Genomic DNA, 14,854 nt, shown 5'->3' with positions numbered 1-14,854 from the left:
AATCTTGAGAGATGGTCTGAGCCAGTTTAAGTGTTCTATGGTTCTCATGTGCTTTATACTGAGAGAGAGTTTATTCTGAAGAATGACATCAGAGTTTATACTGATGTCATTCTTCAGAAATTAAGTCTGCCAGGCAAGCACACCCCCCATTCACTCCAGAGACTTAGGCCAGTGTTGTTTCCTACGACTCTTCCTCCTTCCTGACATAGAGAGTTAATAGCTTCCAGAATTCAGAGACATCCACAGGACTGACATAAACACCTCTCATGGTTTGACACTGGCTGAATGCCAGGCACCCAGGAGAGCTGCTTGCTCACCCTGGCCTGCAACAGCTGGGCAGAGGAAAGAGAAAAATTTAACAAAGGGTTCATCAATTGAGATAAGGACCAGGAGAAAATGCTTCAAGGGCAAAACAGGCTCAGCTTAGAGGTACAAAGTGAGTTTATTGCTAACAAAATCAGATGACAATGAGAAGTAAAATAAGCCTTTAAAGAGCACCTTTTACCCCCAACCCCTCCCTCCTTCCCACTGACAGGGCAGGGAGACAGGGCGTGGGGGTTTTGGTCAGTTCATCACCCCAGGTTTTCTTCTGCTGCCCAGGGGGAGAAATCCTTCCCATGTGAGGCCGTGGGGTCCCTCCCACAGGACACAGCTCCCTGTGAACTTCCCCAGCATGGTTCCAATCCACGAGCAGCATTCCTCCCAAACTGCTGAGAGTCCCTCCCACGGGCAGACAGTCCTCCCCAAACTGCTGCAGTGTGGTCGCTCTTCCACGGGGTGCAGTCCTCCAAGGACAGGCTGCTCCAGCCTGGGAGCAGGGCCCCCTCTCTCCACAGAGTCTCCCCTGGACCACAGCCTCCTCCAGCCTCAAATTTTAAGATAGTAATGGTTTTTAAAAAAATTAATCATTTCTGTGAAGAATAAGTTATTTATATACTAGAACAAAGAGTCACAATTAAAATAGTGGTATAAAATATTTTGCAGCTGGATCAGATATTAAAAAAAAAAATCTGTAAAGAAGCTTCATTTTTAGATATATTTTATTGCAGTCTACACATACAATGCTTTCTAGCAAGCACTGGCAGTTCCACAAACTATCACAAAGTGTATGAAAACTCTTGATTTGAGGAACATGGCTAATAATTATGGTACCAACTAGTGACTAAATTTTCGTTTTCCCCCATTAAAAATACATCTATGACCCAGAAATCCTCAAGTCCTTCTCCTTTATAACACCAAATGTTAAAGAAGTAAAAACTGACAAACAACTGCATACAGTAAGTATTAGCTCATTCTTCAAGTCTCCATTCATATTAGCTCTTTTCAGATATACATAAATGTTCAACTGAAGTGAAGGCTCCCACAAGCCCGAATTAAATCAAGCTTGCAAATTTCCTTAGGTTATTTTTCATGGACCATGGAAAAGAGGTCTATACCCCTAGAAACAACAGATGAAAATAACCCAAACACAATAAAAATATTTTACTATAATCTCCCAGTCTTTCACAATGAAAAAGTAGAAACATAAGATCCAGTTACTCTACACCTTGTCTCTATTGTCTGTGAGTAGTTATCTACTACGGAAAGAATATAAAGAAATAAATAAAGGGACATTTCTGGTGGCATACCTGCCTCTAGAAATCAAGTTAAGAACTTTTTATCACTGAACAACTAAACCATAAATGTTTTTACAGATAAGAGGTCAGCTCCTAGCTATGGGTGCTGCCCGTTAAAATTCTTTACACATTTGACTTTCATATCACTTAACACTTAACTTAATAACTTCACCATTTCTGTTTTCTCTGTAAGTAATCATTTTATAATTTTAAAGCTGGAGAAAAAACCCAGAAGAGCCCAAAGGGCTTGACAGAATCTTAAGGTAGAAGGAGAAAAAAATTCCTTTCCATATCATTATGATTTACTTCCTTATCCATTTTCCTTTAGTCATTGTGTCTCCCTCACCTCAGCTCCCCAACCTGAAGAGCAAAATAACACAAGATAGTTCGAGACAGCAAAAAAGCTGACCACTGGTGAACAGAGGTCTTCTGCCCAGGCTCTAGCACACACCTCCGCCAGCAATAATGTTCAAATGATCTCTCCATACCAAAACTGCAGGAAATTAGTACAATGAACAAAACAAAAAAAAACTAACAAAGAAAACAACAATCATGCCTCAAAAAAACCAAACCAAAACAAAAAAACCCAAAAAACCAAACAAAAACAACAAAAGCAAAACAAACAAACCCCTAACAAACCAAAGCCCAAATAAACAACCACATAAGAGTTTTTCTCCTGCGCTAAGCAAACTGAGTGAGCTCAGCAGAAGGTTGACTAGCATCAGAAACCAGAGAAGGAAATGAGATCTCCAAACTTAGAATCACTTTGATTTCTCAAGGGACTTCACCTCCAGTCTGCTTAGGGTGCAGAGTTGCAAGTGCTGTTCTAACTTCCAGCTGCTGCAGAAAGAGCCCCAAATTGACCTTGTTTCTCACTTCACAAAGGCACCTACATTCTCACTCCAGTCCATATATATCAACGCTGTCATCTCCTGTAGTCACATCATTAGCAGTAGCAAGCAAATCTACCTCTTTGATCATAAGAAGGGCAGTTTATCTGAAATTGGACAGATGAAAAAATTATGTACAATGAGAGTTTTCTGCATGCATAATGAACTTAGGATCCTCTGTACATAAGACAAAAATTCTACCTTCTTCCACAGTCACAGACAGGAAATACTAATGGATGCCTAGAATAAAAGTGGTAAAATAGTACAAGGACAGAGCAAGCACATGCTGCTACTCCTAATGTTCCCCCAACATCCAGTAGCTGCTGACAGTTCAGATTCTACATAAGGTAGAAAGGCACCTGTGTGCTTAAGCCACCAAACACAGACTTCTTTCCAGTATTAGAAAAATCAACACAAGAAACATTTTCCTGGCTGGACTGAGCAAGCAGACCTCTGAAGAAGATGAGGGGAAATTGCTCAGTTTCGCTACTGAGCAAATTCACTATGTCCTATTCACTAGGACAAGCATTTCTTCAGAACTAATGTTACCATTAACCACTGTACATGCTAATATGCCATGGATTCAGCCTACAATCACAGAGTGACAGTAGTGACTAGTAATGAGATATCTATGCTAACTTAGTTCAAACTCAGAAGTCCATAACAGTGTAGCTTTACAAGGCACAGCTTTTTTACTTCCAGTATAATAAACTTTTGATATAAATATTAGTATTAATATTAATAATAGTAATATTTCTTTTAGTATAATGTATTAACACTATGCACAATTACAGGGCAAGTAATTCAGCAACTGCAGTAACACCGGCAATATGCTAATCACTACCTGCAGAGCTTAAAATATCAGGTCCCTAATCTGAACCTGTTATTTTAAAAATTTTACTTACACACACTCTTGTGTTCACCAAGGCTACATAAGAATACAAACTTTACAGATTAAAGGGCCCAAGAGAAAAAGCCAAGGAAGGATGAAGAAATACTTGACCCAGTTATGCAAACTGCCGTATTTTCTTATCCATGAGAGCCTACTTTCTCATTTAGATAGGATAACAAGTTTATGCGCTTATTTTCTTCTTCTAGTGACAAAACCATCACCAAAGCTAAAATTTCTCTTTTAAGACTCAAGATGTAACAATACATGAGTATATATGCATAATTTTCAGCCCCCACTGCATCTAACAGCTTATAAAACGGTTAGATTTATCATAACATTTCAGGATAACTTTGCAAGCTTGGATTTTCTCAAGGATCACTACTGTAAAAAAGATGAAAATCCGATACATGATTTTCTAAGTCAGAAAATTATTTCAAGATAAAAATTACTTGTAAAGTTCAAAATTTTTGTATCATCTACGTTACTACAAGTCTCTCTGAATCTTCAGGGCTTCACTTGTTCTTGCCTCTACAGAAAGTTGTAAATGCTAAGAAGCACAAGAGCTTCGGTTTTAGATTAGAACAAGAAGTGAAGTCTCTGATGTGGTAACAATTTGGGTTGCCAAAGATCTTCACTTTATAATCCAAGCATCATCTTCAGACAAGAAGATGTTGTTTTGGAGAAAAGAACACAGAAACTACTTCCTTCCCTGTAGGCCCCTCCCAGCTGGGAGTAACTGTAAGTGCTACAATAATGAGAAAAATTAGAATTGCAGTCATATTATGTGTGCAGGCACTTCACAAAGCATCAGAAAAATTTACCACAGTTAAAAGAAAAAACATTGAATGCTCTGGTCTTGAATGAGATTTCCACCTATATGATATATATAATTCAATAATACTTAAAATCAAGTCAGGATGGATTATGGTTGTTAGCATAGCTGTAATTCATCTCCTGCATAAAAAGCACTACCATAAATTTAATACCATTTTTTTAGATTTCCCATGGATCCACATTCTCATTCAACAGAAAATAATTCTTTATAACTGTTTTATCTACATAGGCGAGTATGTGGCTCGCCATGAAGAAAAACAAAATCACTACAATATGCATAAAGCCACCAAACTGGTACTACCAAGCAACTGGAACTACTGTACCTCCAAACTTTTAACTGAAGGTTAAAAGCCACAGGTTTGCACATATTCTCACCCAAATGAAAATTTTACAAAAGGAAAAAAAGCTTTCCTAGGTAATATTGTATCATTAACAACACTTATGGTTGTAAACCTGCTTGAGCATGTTTTAATTTGCCAGCTAAAACGATAACATTAATAGATTATTATGGTCAGCATCGACATGCATAAGACAGTTTTGCTTAGGGGGCAGAATATAATGGTACGGTTTGTTGCTGTGAAGTTAAAGCTTGTATTGAAAAGAATTAGAGAAATAAGAAACCCGTCAAAAAAACCCCAAGGTTTGTTTCTAGACCTTCCAACTAATTATCCACGTGGGTAACTATGTATGCCACAGACGGTACCTCAGAAAACATCTACATGCAGGTGCGCTCTTTTCTCAAACCACATAAAGTAGGGGGTTTTATGTGGGAAAGAGACTATGTTAGTAAGTCTCAAAGAATTTAAGCAGTCTTCAAATGCAGGGTCAACTCAAGACTTTATGAATTATTTTACTCGCGAGTTCAGGACGTATTTTGTGCAAGAGAAGTATGAAGAACGCAAGGACTCCTGATGTCGGGAGCAGTACAAAAGGTACTTAAGACATATTTAAGTAGCTCTGGACCACAATTACCACACTTGGCTAACACTGAACCCAAATTTAAGACTTCAGGACTGAGCTGCTGATAACCCTAGGCAATTGCGCAAATGCACAATCTGCACTCTGAAAAGGGCTTGAGGAATCAGCTTGTATCCAACACATATTCTGTATATTCACTCTTGAATCTCTGAGCTCTCAGACGTGTAGTGTACACACATTAAATCGCTTTATCATGCTGACTCAGTGGAGTTGAGCAGCCCTGCAGATCATTCCTCAGTACCCAAACGAGATATCCTAGCCCTTCCCATTAATTGAGCTAACAAACAGTTGTTGCAGACAATCTTCTAATTATAACAAGAACAAAGAAGAGAGACCTGAGTTTCTCATCAATACATTGGTTCTATGAGTCACAGTGAGGATCTATGGCTAATGGGCAACATGCAAGAAAGCTGCCATTCTTCATATATGGTGGACAGAAGATGGAGAAGATTTCTGACTTACACTACAAAAAGCAAATTTCTTGAGAAACCAAGAACACAAATCAGTTTTGTCCTTGAATTAGCAATACAGTGAACAAGGAGTGAAAAGGAGTCCTTGCGTTCTTCATACTTCTCTTGCACAAAATACATCCTGAACTCGCGAGTAAAATAATTCAGTTTAAGAGAATTGTTCACATTTATATTTAAAATCAGACCAACAGTTTTGTGTAACTTGTAGAATTTCCTGTGCTTGGAGCAAGGGGAGAATCAGTGTAGACTGCTTTGCAGTATGATGCTATTTGACAAAGAGAAAAAATAGTATCAACACCAGTGCAGTGGGCAAATGAACAATTTTGTGAAGATACCAGTTTTAGAATGGTTAAATTAAGGGAAAAAAAAAAAAAGAAGGAACTGCTTCACAAAAAAATCAATACACTTTCCCCATAGGTTCATGATGTAAAATTCTATAATCAGGGCTTGTAGATTTGTAATTATGGTATGTCAGCCACATTTAAACAAGCATGTTAAAAGATTGTTAAAGTTAAACTAACACAATTGCAATGTGAATTGTCTTAGTCTCATTCTAATCTACTCGTGTCACTTCCACTTAATCAGATGGAAACTATGGGCAAATGTCAGTGCTATTTTCAGGCAACTCGACTTACTTTGTTTGTGAGGGTTTTAAAAATTATTTCCAATCTGAAATGCAAATAAGGTATTTTAGAAGGGTTTTTTTCTCTAATCAATTCTCTCACTATCCAGCAGGTATAGTGCTGGATAGGTATAGTGCTTAGTAAATCCAAGGAACTACCAAGCAGGTAGTTGCTTGGATTTACTAAGAGGAAAACTATTTTTGAAGCGATTAAACAAGAAGGATTGCTTGCTATGACATAAGCCACAAATACAGAAAACAGAAATACTCTTGCTCATCAAATCTACTTCTTTTGAATTACAAACTACTGAAAGTATAAAATTACCGAGTGCCTATCAGATTTGCCAAAAGCAAAAGATCTCCCTCTTTCTAGTTTAAATTTCTTTCACTGATACACAGCAATACAAGAAATGTGCAAGCAAGTAAATTACCTACAACCTAAAACACAGTCCCTTGAGAGGAGTACACAAAGAATTCATGACTTGCAGCAAAAAAATACCAAAGCAGAACAGAAGCTTCATTCTTAGCACGGAAAAAAAGTGACATGTTAGGTAACTAAGGAAAAAAAAAAAAGCTACAACAGATGATTAGCACAAGTCAAAGGAAATGTCTAAAAAGCTCTCTATATCCTGTTAGTTCTCAACCTCTACCTTTGTTGATATATTCTTAAAGCCTGAGCACTGAACATGGTTAGAAATCATTATTACATGCTAGATTCCATGTGATTTTCTAACCAGAAAACAGAAAAAAAACCTAATGAAAATTAACTGAAGTGCTAAATCAGTCACTTTATAAAATGCTTACTAAGCCTCTATGCAATTCTTCTCATACACCAGGAAAAAAATGCCTATGGAGTTGTCTAGTTCAAAATAAGAGGAAAACGTTAATGTTCCCAAGTTGACACAAGTCACAGGTATACCCACTGCAGCAGAATGCATAACTAGGCTTCTGGTTAGAGAAGGAAGGGTGGGGTGTGACAGAGCCATACCTCTTGCATCTGTGCGCAGCTGTCACAGACCGGGGAGCTGTTGCTGTATCATGTCCCCACAGGGAGTTAAGATAACATTCTTCTTCTCCCTTTTTTTTTTTAAGCTACCTTTACTTAGGGAATGCCAGCTGCTGCAGAGTAACTGTAGATATGCCTGTTGCTACTACACAAAACACTCAAGTTTACTTGCTTATTCACATGGACATTCTCCAAAAGCAAATCTGGATCCTACTGACTGCATTAGTATGGTTTACTCAAACGTTTTCATCCTTTCTTTGTCTTAGCTCTGAAATGCCTAGTTGTGTGGTTTGCTCCTACACTCAGAGAAATTCTGAAGTGCCTTACCCAACACCAACAGTGAGTGATAACTTTTCTAGTCTTCAAGTCTGACCTTTCAAAGTGAATCAAGTATAAGAAAATGTGCATATCTTACTGACAGGAATTTGCAAAGTCATAACATAAAGCTGATGATATAAAATTGCACTATATAACATCTAGCACACACACTAATTCTTGTCTCTGCCTGAGACAGCAGTCTTTGTAGCCTTCATAAACCCCAGCATGACCAGTGTTTGTAGCAAGAGCGATCCCGACAGATACACTTCTCGTAAAAACTACGACTCCGTTGAAACCAGGGAAGATCAAGGCTCTGGTGAAGAATCTACGAGAAATGACCAGGGAAATGGTGGAGTCCCCATCCCTCGAGGTGTTTTAGGAAAGAATGGAGTACTATGGTCTAGTTAACAAGGCGGTGATGCCCGGCCATAGGTCGGACTCGATAATCTCAGTGGCCTTTTCCAACATAAATGCTTCTCTGATGCCACTTGGTTCTGCAACTTCTGAACCAGAAATATTCAACAGCAGGTCTGGTAAAAAAAATAAAACAAAAACCAAATCTGAGGCTTCATACCTCGGCAAGGTATGAGGCGAGACTGTCTTGCACACCGAGGGGGCTTAGGTGACTACCCTCGACTCCCAAAGACTCTAAGGAAAGGGAACGAAACCGCATTTAACCGAGTCTCAGAAAAGCGCGGCCTGTTCCCGACGGCGGTACGCGAGGGATGGAAGCCCGCACCAGGGCCGCTCTCCGGCACAGCCCGCCAGTCCCGTACAGCACGCGGGCCCGCGGCCGGCCTCGCACGGAGCCCCGCTGCAGTCCCTCGGCCCGGCCGTGCAGGGCCGTGCCCCGGCCGCCACTCACCGCCTCACGACGCCAGTCTTAATCTTGATCTGCCTGAGGCGCGGGTCGGCCATGGCGGCGGGCGCCGTGACTGGGCAGCCCCGCGCCGCGCATGCGCCGAGCCGCCAGTCGGGGCGGCACCACCGGAGCGGGCGGGAGCACCACCCTCCCCCCCTGCTCCGCGCAGTGGAGAGGGCCGGGCAGCGGGGCGGTGCCGTCCCGGCGGAGCCGCCCAGCGCCGGTCGGGATTGTTCGCGCACGGGGAGAGAGGTGGGAGCGGAGCCTTAGTACCGGTGTCGGAGTCGGTACTCGGTTCCGGTCGGTACCGTGATGGTGGTGGGCTGGACAGTGACCGGCACCACCCACTCCTGACCACTGATAACGGGGTTCGCATGATTAACGCCATTTCGCAAGGCAAGCAGACATTCTCTGGTGCTGTGTTCTGCGCTTTCCCCCCATTATCAGGCCCTGAAAGTACTGTGCGCCAAGGATACAAACCAAACAGATTTCTTTTTCCCGTTCCACTGGCCTCAAGGTTCCTCGGCACCAGGCCGAACTCCGCTCCTTGCCCTCCTGCATATCCCGACACCCGGCCAGCCGAGTGCTGTTCATGACCCTGTTGCAGCACTGAGAAGCTGCAGCTCCCAGAGCAGCGTCTGCCTGCAGCCCCCCAGCCCTGCCTGCCTGCAGCCCCCCAGCCCTTCCTGCAGCCCCCCAGCCCTGCCTGCAGCCCCCAGCCCTGCTTGCATGCAGCCCCCCAGCTCTGCCTGCAGCCCCCAGCCCTGCCTGCAGCCCCCAGCCCTGCCTGCCTGCAGCCCCCCAGCTCTGCCTGCAGCCCCCAGCCCTGCCTGCAGCCCCCAGCCCTGCCTGCAGCCCCCAGCTCTGCCTGCAGCCCCCCAGCTCTGCCTGCAGCCCCCAGCCCTGCCTGCAGCCCCCAGCCCTGCCTGCCTGCAGCCCCCCAGCCCTGCTTGCCTGCAGCCCCAACGCTGTCTCTCTGTCACCTTTGACAGGTCCTGAGGAAGATCAGGGACCAGAGCTGTCACTGGACAGTGAGACCTGGGACATCCCAATGGCCAGGGACACCTCTGCCTTCATCTGCTTCCTCTGAGGATTGAGGGAGCGACTCATGTTCTTTTATATGATTTTTGAGTCTAGATTATGATTGTTATATTGATGGTATAAACAGTATACTGTAATCCAACCCCATCTGCAGAGGGTCCATGTGAACAGAAATTATACATGAAATTGTATTTAAAAATTGTATATTTTACTACTTTTTACTGCTGAGAGATTGCACTACACTGATTTGACAAGAGACAGCTGAGAGGACACCATACATGAGACCTCATACATGTCTATAAGTATCTAAAAGGAGGGAGTCAAGAGGATGGATCCAAGCTCTTCCTAGTGGTGCCAAGCAGTAGAACAAGAGGCAGTGGGCAGACACTGATGCACAGGAAGTTCCACCTGGACATGAGGAAGAACTTTATTGTGCAGTGACTGAGCACTGGAACAGATTGCCCAGAGAGGGTGTGGAGTCTCCCTTCCTGGGGATAGTCAATAGTGGTCCGGACACAATGCTGTGCCGTGTGCTCTGGGATGACCCTCTTGAGCAGGGACCAGATGACTGACTCTGGTCCCTTCCAACCCAACCCTTCTGTGTGTAGTTCTATTAATAGAAATCCTGTGTTATTCTTGTAATAAATTCTGTGCTCTACTAATAATGAAATTTTGCTAAGGAAAATAAAGCTTAAATTGTTAATCTGTTGTTTAATGGTTAAGCTAAGTATTAAACAGTACAACTTAGTGTTGTCATATTTCTGCCAAGGATCTCTAGAAGAACCTGTCTTTCCCCTTATTGTCTGGTGGTTGGTAAAAGCAAGAAAGAGGCAAGATTAGCACTGGCAGCTCCGTGCTGCAGTTGAAATCAACTGCTGGTTCAAGGGCTGTTTTCCTGTATGGTTATACTTAGTAGAGGCTAACCACTTAAGGGTATAAATTCCTGGGGAAAAAAACAACCCCTAGTGTCTGTGTTTGAAAGAACTTCTCCTGAATGAGTATTTAAATCAACAAGACAAAAAATAATAGCTTCAATGAACAAATAAAGGCAAATACATTTTCAGTGAAATGCAGCTCAGGAAGGTCTGCAGAGGTTTTTTTTTTTTTTCCCCACGTCCTTTTATCCTGTGTTAGTGGCTTGCCTGGACCTTTGGTACTGCCAGTGACCAATATCTCTTGAGAAAAGCTGGCTGCAAGGAAGGAAGTCATGTTGCTCCTGGTGACAGGACAGTTGCAGGTCATTAGCCAGCAGCTGTGGCCAAGTGGCTGGCACCACCAGGCCCCGTTCAGACATGGTACAAGCAAGGCTGAGACTGCTCAAAACCACAGAGCTCTGTGTTATGAGGAGGGTGAAAATGAGCCCTCTTACAGAGCCCAGCAAGCCTTCCTAGGAGACCTGGAACACACAGCCTTTGCTTGGTAGATTGTTGCTGAACAGAGATGCAGGTCTCAAAATCAGCACTAGCTTAATGCCATGAACAACTATGACCTGGAGACAAGTTCGAAGATGTATTATGTGTTTGATACACAAATCTGCCATAAGCCGTGCAGGAGGTGGAGGAAGGAGGTCAGCATTCTGGCAGAGACAAAGTAAAATGCAGCCCCTTATTTTGCCAGAAACTCAAATCTTACTATTCTGTGTTTAGAAAGTTGTATCAAGTCATGCTGGGGCTGAAGCTGTTCTCTAAAAATTCCAAGGAAACACAGTTATACTGCATACTCCTTGAAAATACAGAAGTCTTCAAATAAAGCTGAATTGCCACCATATACCTACACATAAATTTTTTTTCAAGAATAATCTTCAATGTCATTTCTATATTTGGCAAAGTTATTCAATAAGTGAGAAGGCTAACAACAGATAACAGTACAAAACCAAAACATTGCCTGGAAGCAGCAATATTAAGAAAATTACTTGTGTTTCCAAGCGCTAAAAAGGTTTTATTTCTAGCCCTGAAGCTTTAACTTGCATTACTAACAGCACTTAGGCTCAGCTACTGAATTTTAGAAGTAGAATGCAACTGTTTTCTTACAGGTAATTCACTTAACTAAATAGATGACAATATACAAAATCTGTGTTCATATTTAAGCATATTTGATGATAATGTGAAAAAGATGTTAGTGGTGGATCACGGAGTATACTGTAAAATGTGACAGAAAGCAATGTACTTTGCTATTAATACATGTTTGTATTAATAACTGAAAAATATTAATTAACATTTAAAACCCCAGTAATTTTATTTCTAAGGCTATGGATATCGGGATATTCAGGGAAATATGTATAATGTTTTTCAGGAAAGACACTCCTTTTTAAGTAAAGATGTGTGTGGGGAGTTTGTTTTCCAGAAGTCCTTTGAAACAATTTTTAGCCTAATCGGTCAGAGAGACATTTCCATGTGAATTAATGATGTTACACTGGAGTTGAATACAATCCTTTACTTGAAGACTGTGAATCCTGATGTACCTTTTGGATGGTTGAGAAACTATCAATCCTTCAATGATTTTTGGCAGCATTCTGCTTGTGTTGCATCTGGTTGAAGGTTTTTCATAAGATCTATTAGCCCTAGTCATTATGAGAGCACTGTTGCATAGAGGCAGGTGCCTAAACATAATTTGCTGATGATGTAGCTATGCTGACATACAGAGCAAGTCGTTCCGTGCCTGGGACCCTTAAACATATCTTTACATACTCCCCTGTATTGCACCTTCCCAGCAGCTCATGTGTAGAGCTGCACTTGCTGTGAATATGACTCCCTCTTCTCTGACCAGCGTCACCTGGTCATTCCAGCTTCCATCTGGCTCTGCAAATGCAGTATTTTCAAGGCAGTTTGTTACGTGTTTTGTACAAATTTACTTTGGTGGGGGTAATTGTTACTGCCACTATGCTTTCTGTGTAAAAAAATTCCATCTAGATTTTGTTTATTTCTTGTGAATAAGAACACATACAGTAATTATTGCTCTTTCCCATTTCACGGAAGCAGCTAGTCAGCCTGATGAGCTCAAATGTCTGCACACATAAACAATTATATAGTGTATGTTTAATCTGGAGTGTGCGCAGTGCTCCTAATACATTTGCAAGCAAGCACTCTGGGGTGTAAAGCACTGTCTACAACTCATAACTTCTCTGTGAAAGACTGGCTTAAGAAGTTAAGACCAGACATATGCTTCATTGCCAGAAAAGATCGCACGCACTTGAAACCATTGCAGTATGCCACGAGTCCCTTTTTTGTAGTAACAGTTCCCAATTAATATGTCTCAATATTTTTCTCAGCACTACCCACAAGAAATAGTCAATTTGTAAGGTGCAAAAATTCTGAGTGTTATTAGTCCTGCATTCTGATCATATCCCTACCTCCCTTTAAATTTATTTTTTTGGCTGTAATAAGGGACTTTCTGGAGTGAAGCTATTTTGTGTTATAACATATTTCACTTCAGTGTAAAGCCAATACATTTGTCACCTGGTATAGTTCAAATTTAAAACATTATGCCTCCTATGCTGCTGAGGTCAGAGCAAACCTTGCAGAGGGAAGTGCAACCACTAGGGTTTAGTCCACTAAGACCCAGTGGCAGTTTTCATCACCTAGTCTGTCCATTGACAGTTGGTTTCAACAGCTTGAAAATCCCATGACCAAATGCATGTGTGCTTCAGCTGAGGACTGAAACCATTACTTTAATAAGTAAATGCTCAATGAGCTTTTATACTATTTTGTTTACCCATCAAAACCATGTGTGCAGTCTGACTATAATTTCATTTTCATTTATGATCAAATAAAATGTGGAAACTATTTAGCCTTCAAATTTTATCTTTTTTTGTAGGAAAATGAAATTTCATTTGTCCTGCCAAAGGATAGTATGAAATGAGATCAGATTTTCAATAAAAGTTATTCGTGTTTACTTAACTTTTAATATATGTTAAATAGATAAAATTAGCCTCTGTGTGGCTGCCAGCACACAGTTAGACACTAAGTGCACAAGAATTAATTTCCCTGGCAGTCAGCATACAAATAGTATCAGTATTTCTTGTAGTACAGACCTCTTGATCCCACTTTCATATCAGGTGATTATTCCTGGTCAAAATTGTCTTCCACAAATATCCCCCCAAAACACTTACAAAGCTGTTCAACACCGCAGATACAAGCAAGTAGCACAGGTGTGGAATTGGACAAGGATAAAATGGATTGCTGTTGCACAGTTTTTAAGATATCTACTAAATATGGTGATTCAAGTGGGAGCTCTGTTTTTTTACAGGAGAAGCTCAGTTACATAGGGAAGCTAAGTAAAGGAGAAAGGAGATACCAGGCAGAAGCTGAAAAGGGTCAGGGGTGCAGTCCTTTCTCATTTCTGCCTTTGTACCATCCCCAAACACCACTGGGATGGATTCTGGTTTCAGCTATGCTTCTGTAAAAAGGAAGTAGCCCACTGGGAAGTGGTGGTATAAAATTAGATGGAAACCTACTCATTTTCAGCAAAGTTATAGTGACAGTGCAATTTACCCCAGGCAGAGAAGGCAGCAATGGTGATTGCTCAAATATGACACTACTAGAGAGCGTAGGTTACTAAACAGCCTTCTCCTACAGTTTTCAGGGTTAAACTGTGCCCATAGTAAATGTTTAGCTACAACTCAAACATTTTCTAGCTAACTTGAGGCTTTTTAAAAAGCAGTTTTTCTTAGCTCAGACCAACCATTAGGTGAAGAACTGGAAGTAGTGAGAGGAAAAGGGATTTATGTGTGTGCATCAAAAGGAGAATATATCCTTTTGCGAATTATTTCCATGGGTCCCCTACGTACAAATGAAGAGATATGTGATATAGCAATTCATTGTTCTGACACACATTGCAATCGTGATGTGCAGTTTTTAATGCATCGTGTTACATTAAGCTTAGCCTAGGGTTTAACACCATGTAACATAAATTTCTGTGAAGGGAGTAACATAACATGATACTGTCTTTTAAAAGACACACACGATTTTTTCAGATCACCTACTTTTTATCCATGAGTGCCCAATCCAAAAATCAAGGTGGCAGAAGAAAGTGGATTGAATGAGTATCCACAAACCAGAGTATTTATCTTGTGTAGTTTTGCTCGCTGCTACCTGTAGTCAATGACTCCAGTCAATTTTTATGTTGTAATGCATGAGCAAAGTTGATGGACATATTTTTTTGACACCCCTAGTTAGATTTTATTCAGGGTCAATCAAGGGAGACCTGACAGCCGTTAAGACTATAAAACACACTGAGAATCCTCACAAGTGTTTATTTCTCAATAAAGACAGGAGCTTTGATTATGAACCTGTCACTAACCTTCTCTCTTTTTGTCCTACCTTGGAT

The 14,854-nt window shown here is 41.2% G+C and overlaps 1 protein-coding gene across 1 annotated transcript in view; it reads right to left on the bottom strand.

The window, feature by feature from the left end:
- The window catches only part of TBCA (tubulin folding cofactor A), a 26,204-nt gene extending 17,555 nt beyond the window's left edge, over positions 1–8,649 (bottom strand). The window contains exon 1 of the mRNA XM_064736551.1: positions 8,492–8,649. Within this exon, the coding sequence (XP_064592621.1) occupies positions 8,492–8,544 (53 nt within the window). The 5' untranslated portion in view covers positions 8,545–8,649. The remainder of the gene's footprint in view (positions 1–8,491) is intronic.
- Between the last annotated feature and the right edge of the window lie 6,205 nt (positions 8,650–14,854).

The sequence above is a fragment of the Zonotrichia leucophrys genome, chromosome Z, assembly GCF_028769735.1.
Source record: "Zonotrichia leucophrys gambelii isolate GWCS_2022_RI chromosome Z, RI_Zleu_2.0, whole genome shotgun sequence".
NCBI lineage: Eukaryota > Metazoa > Chordata > Aves > Passeriformes > Passerellidae > Zonotrichia > Zonotrichia leucophrys.
Note: the sequence above shows the minus strand (reverse complement) of the source record. Positions and strands in the feature narration are given on the sequence as shown.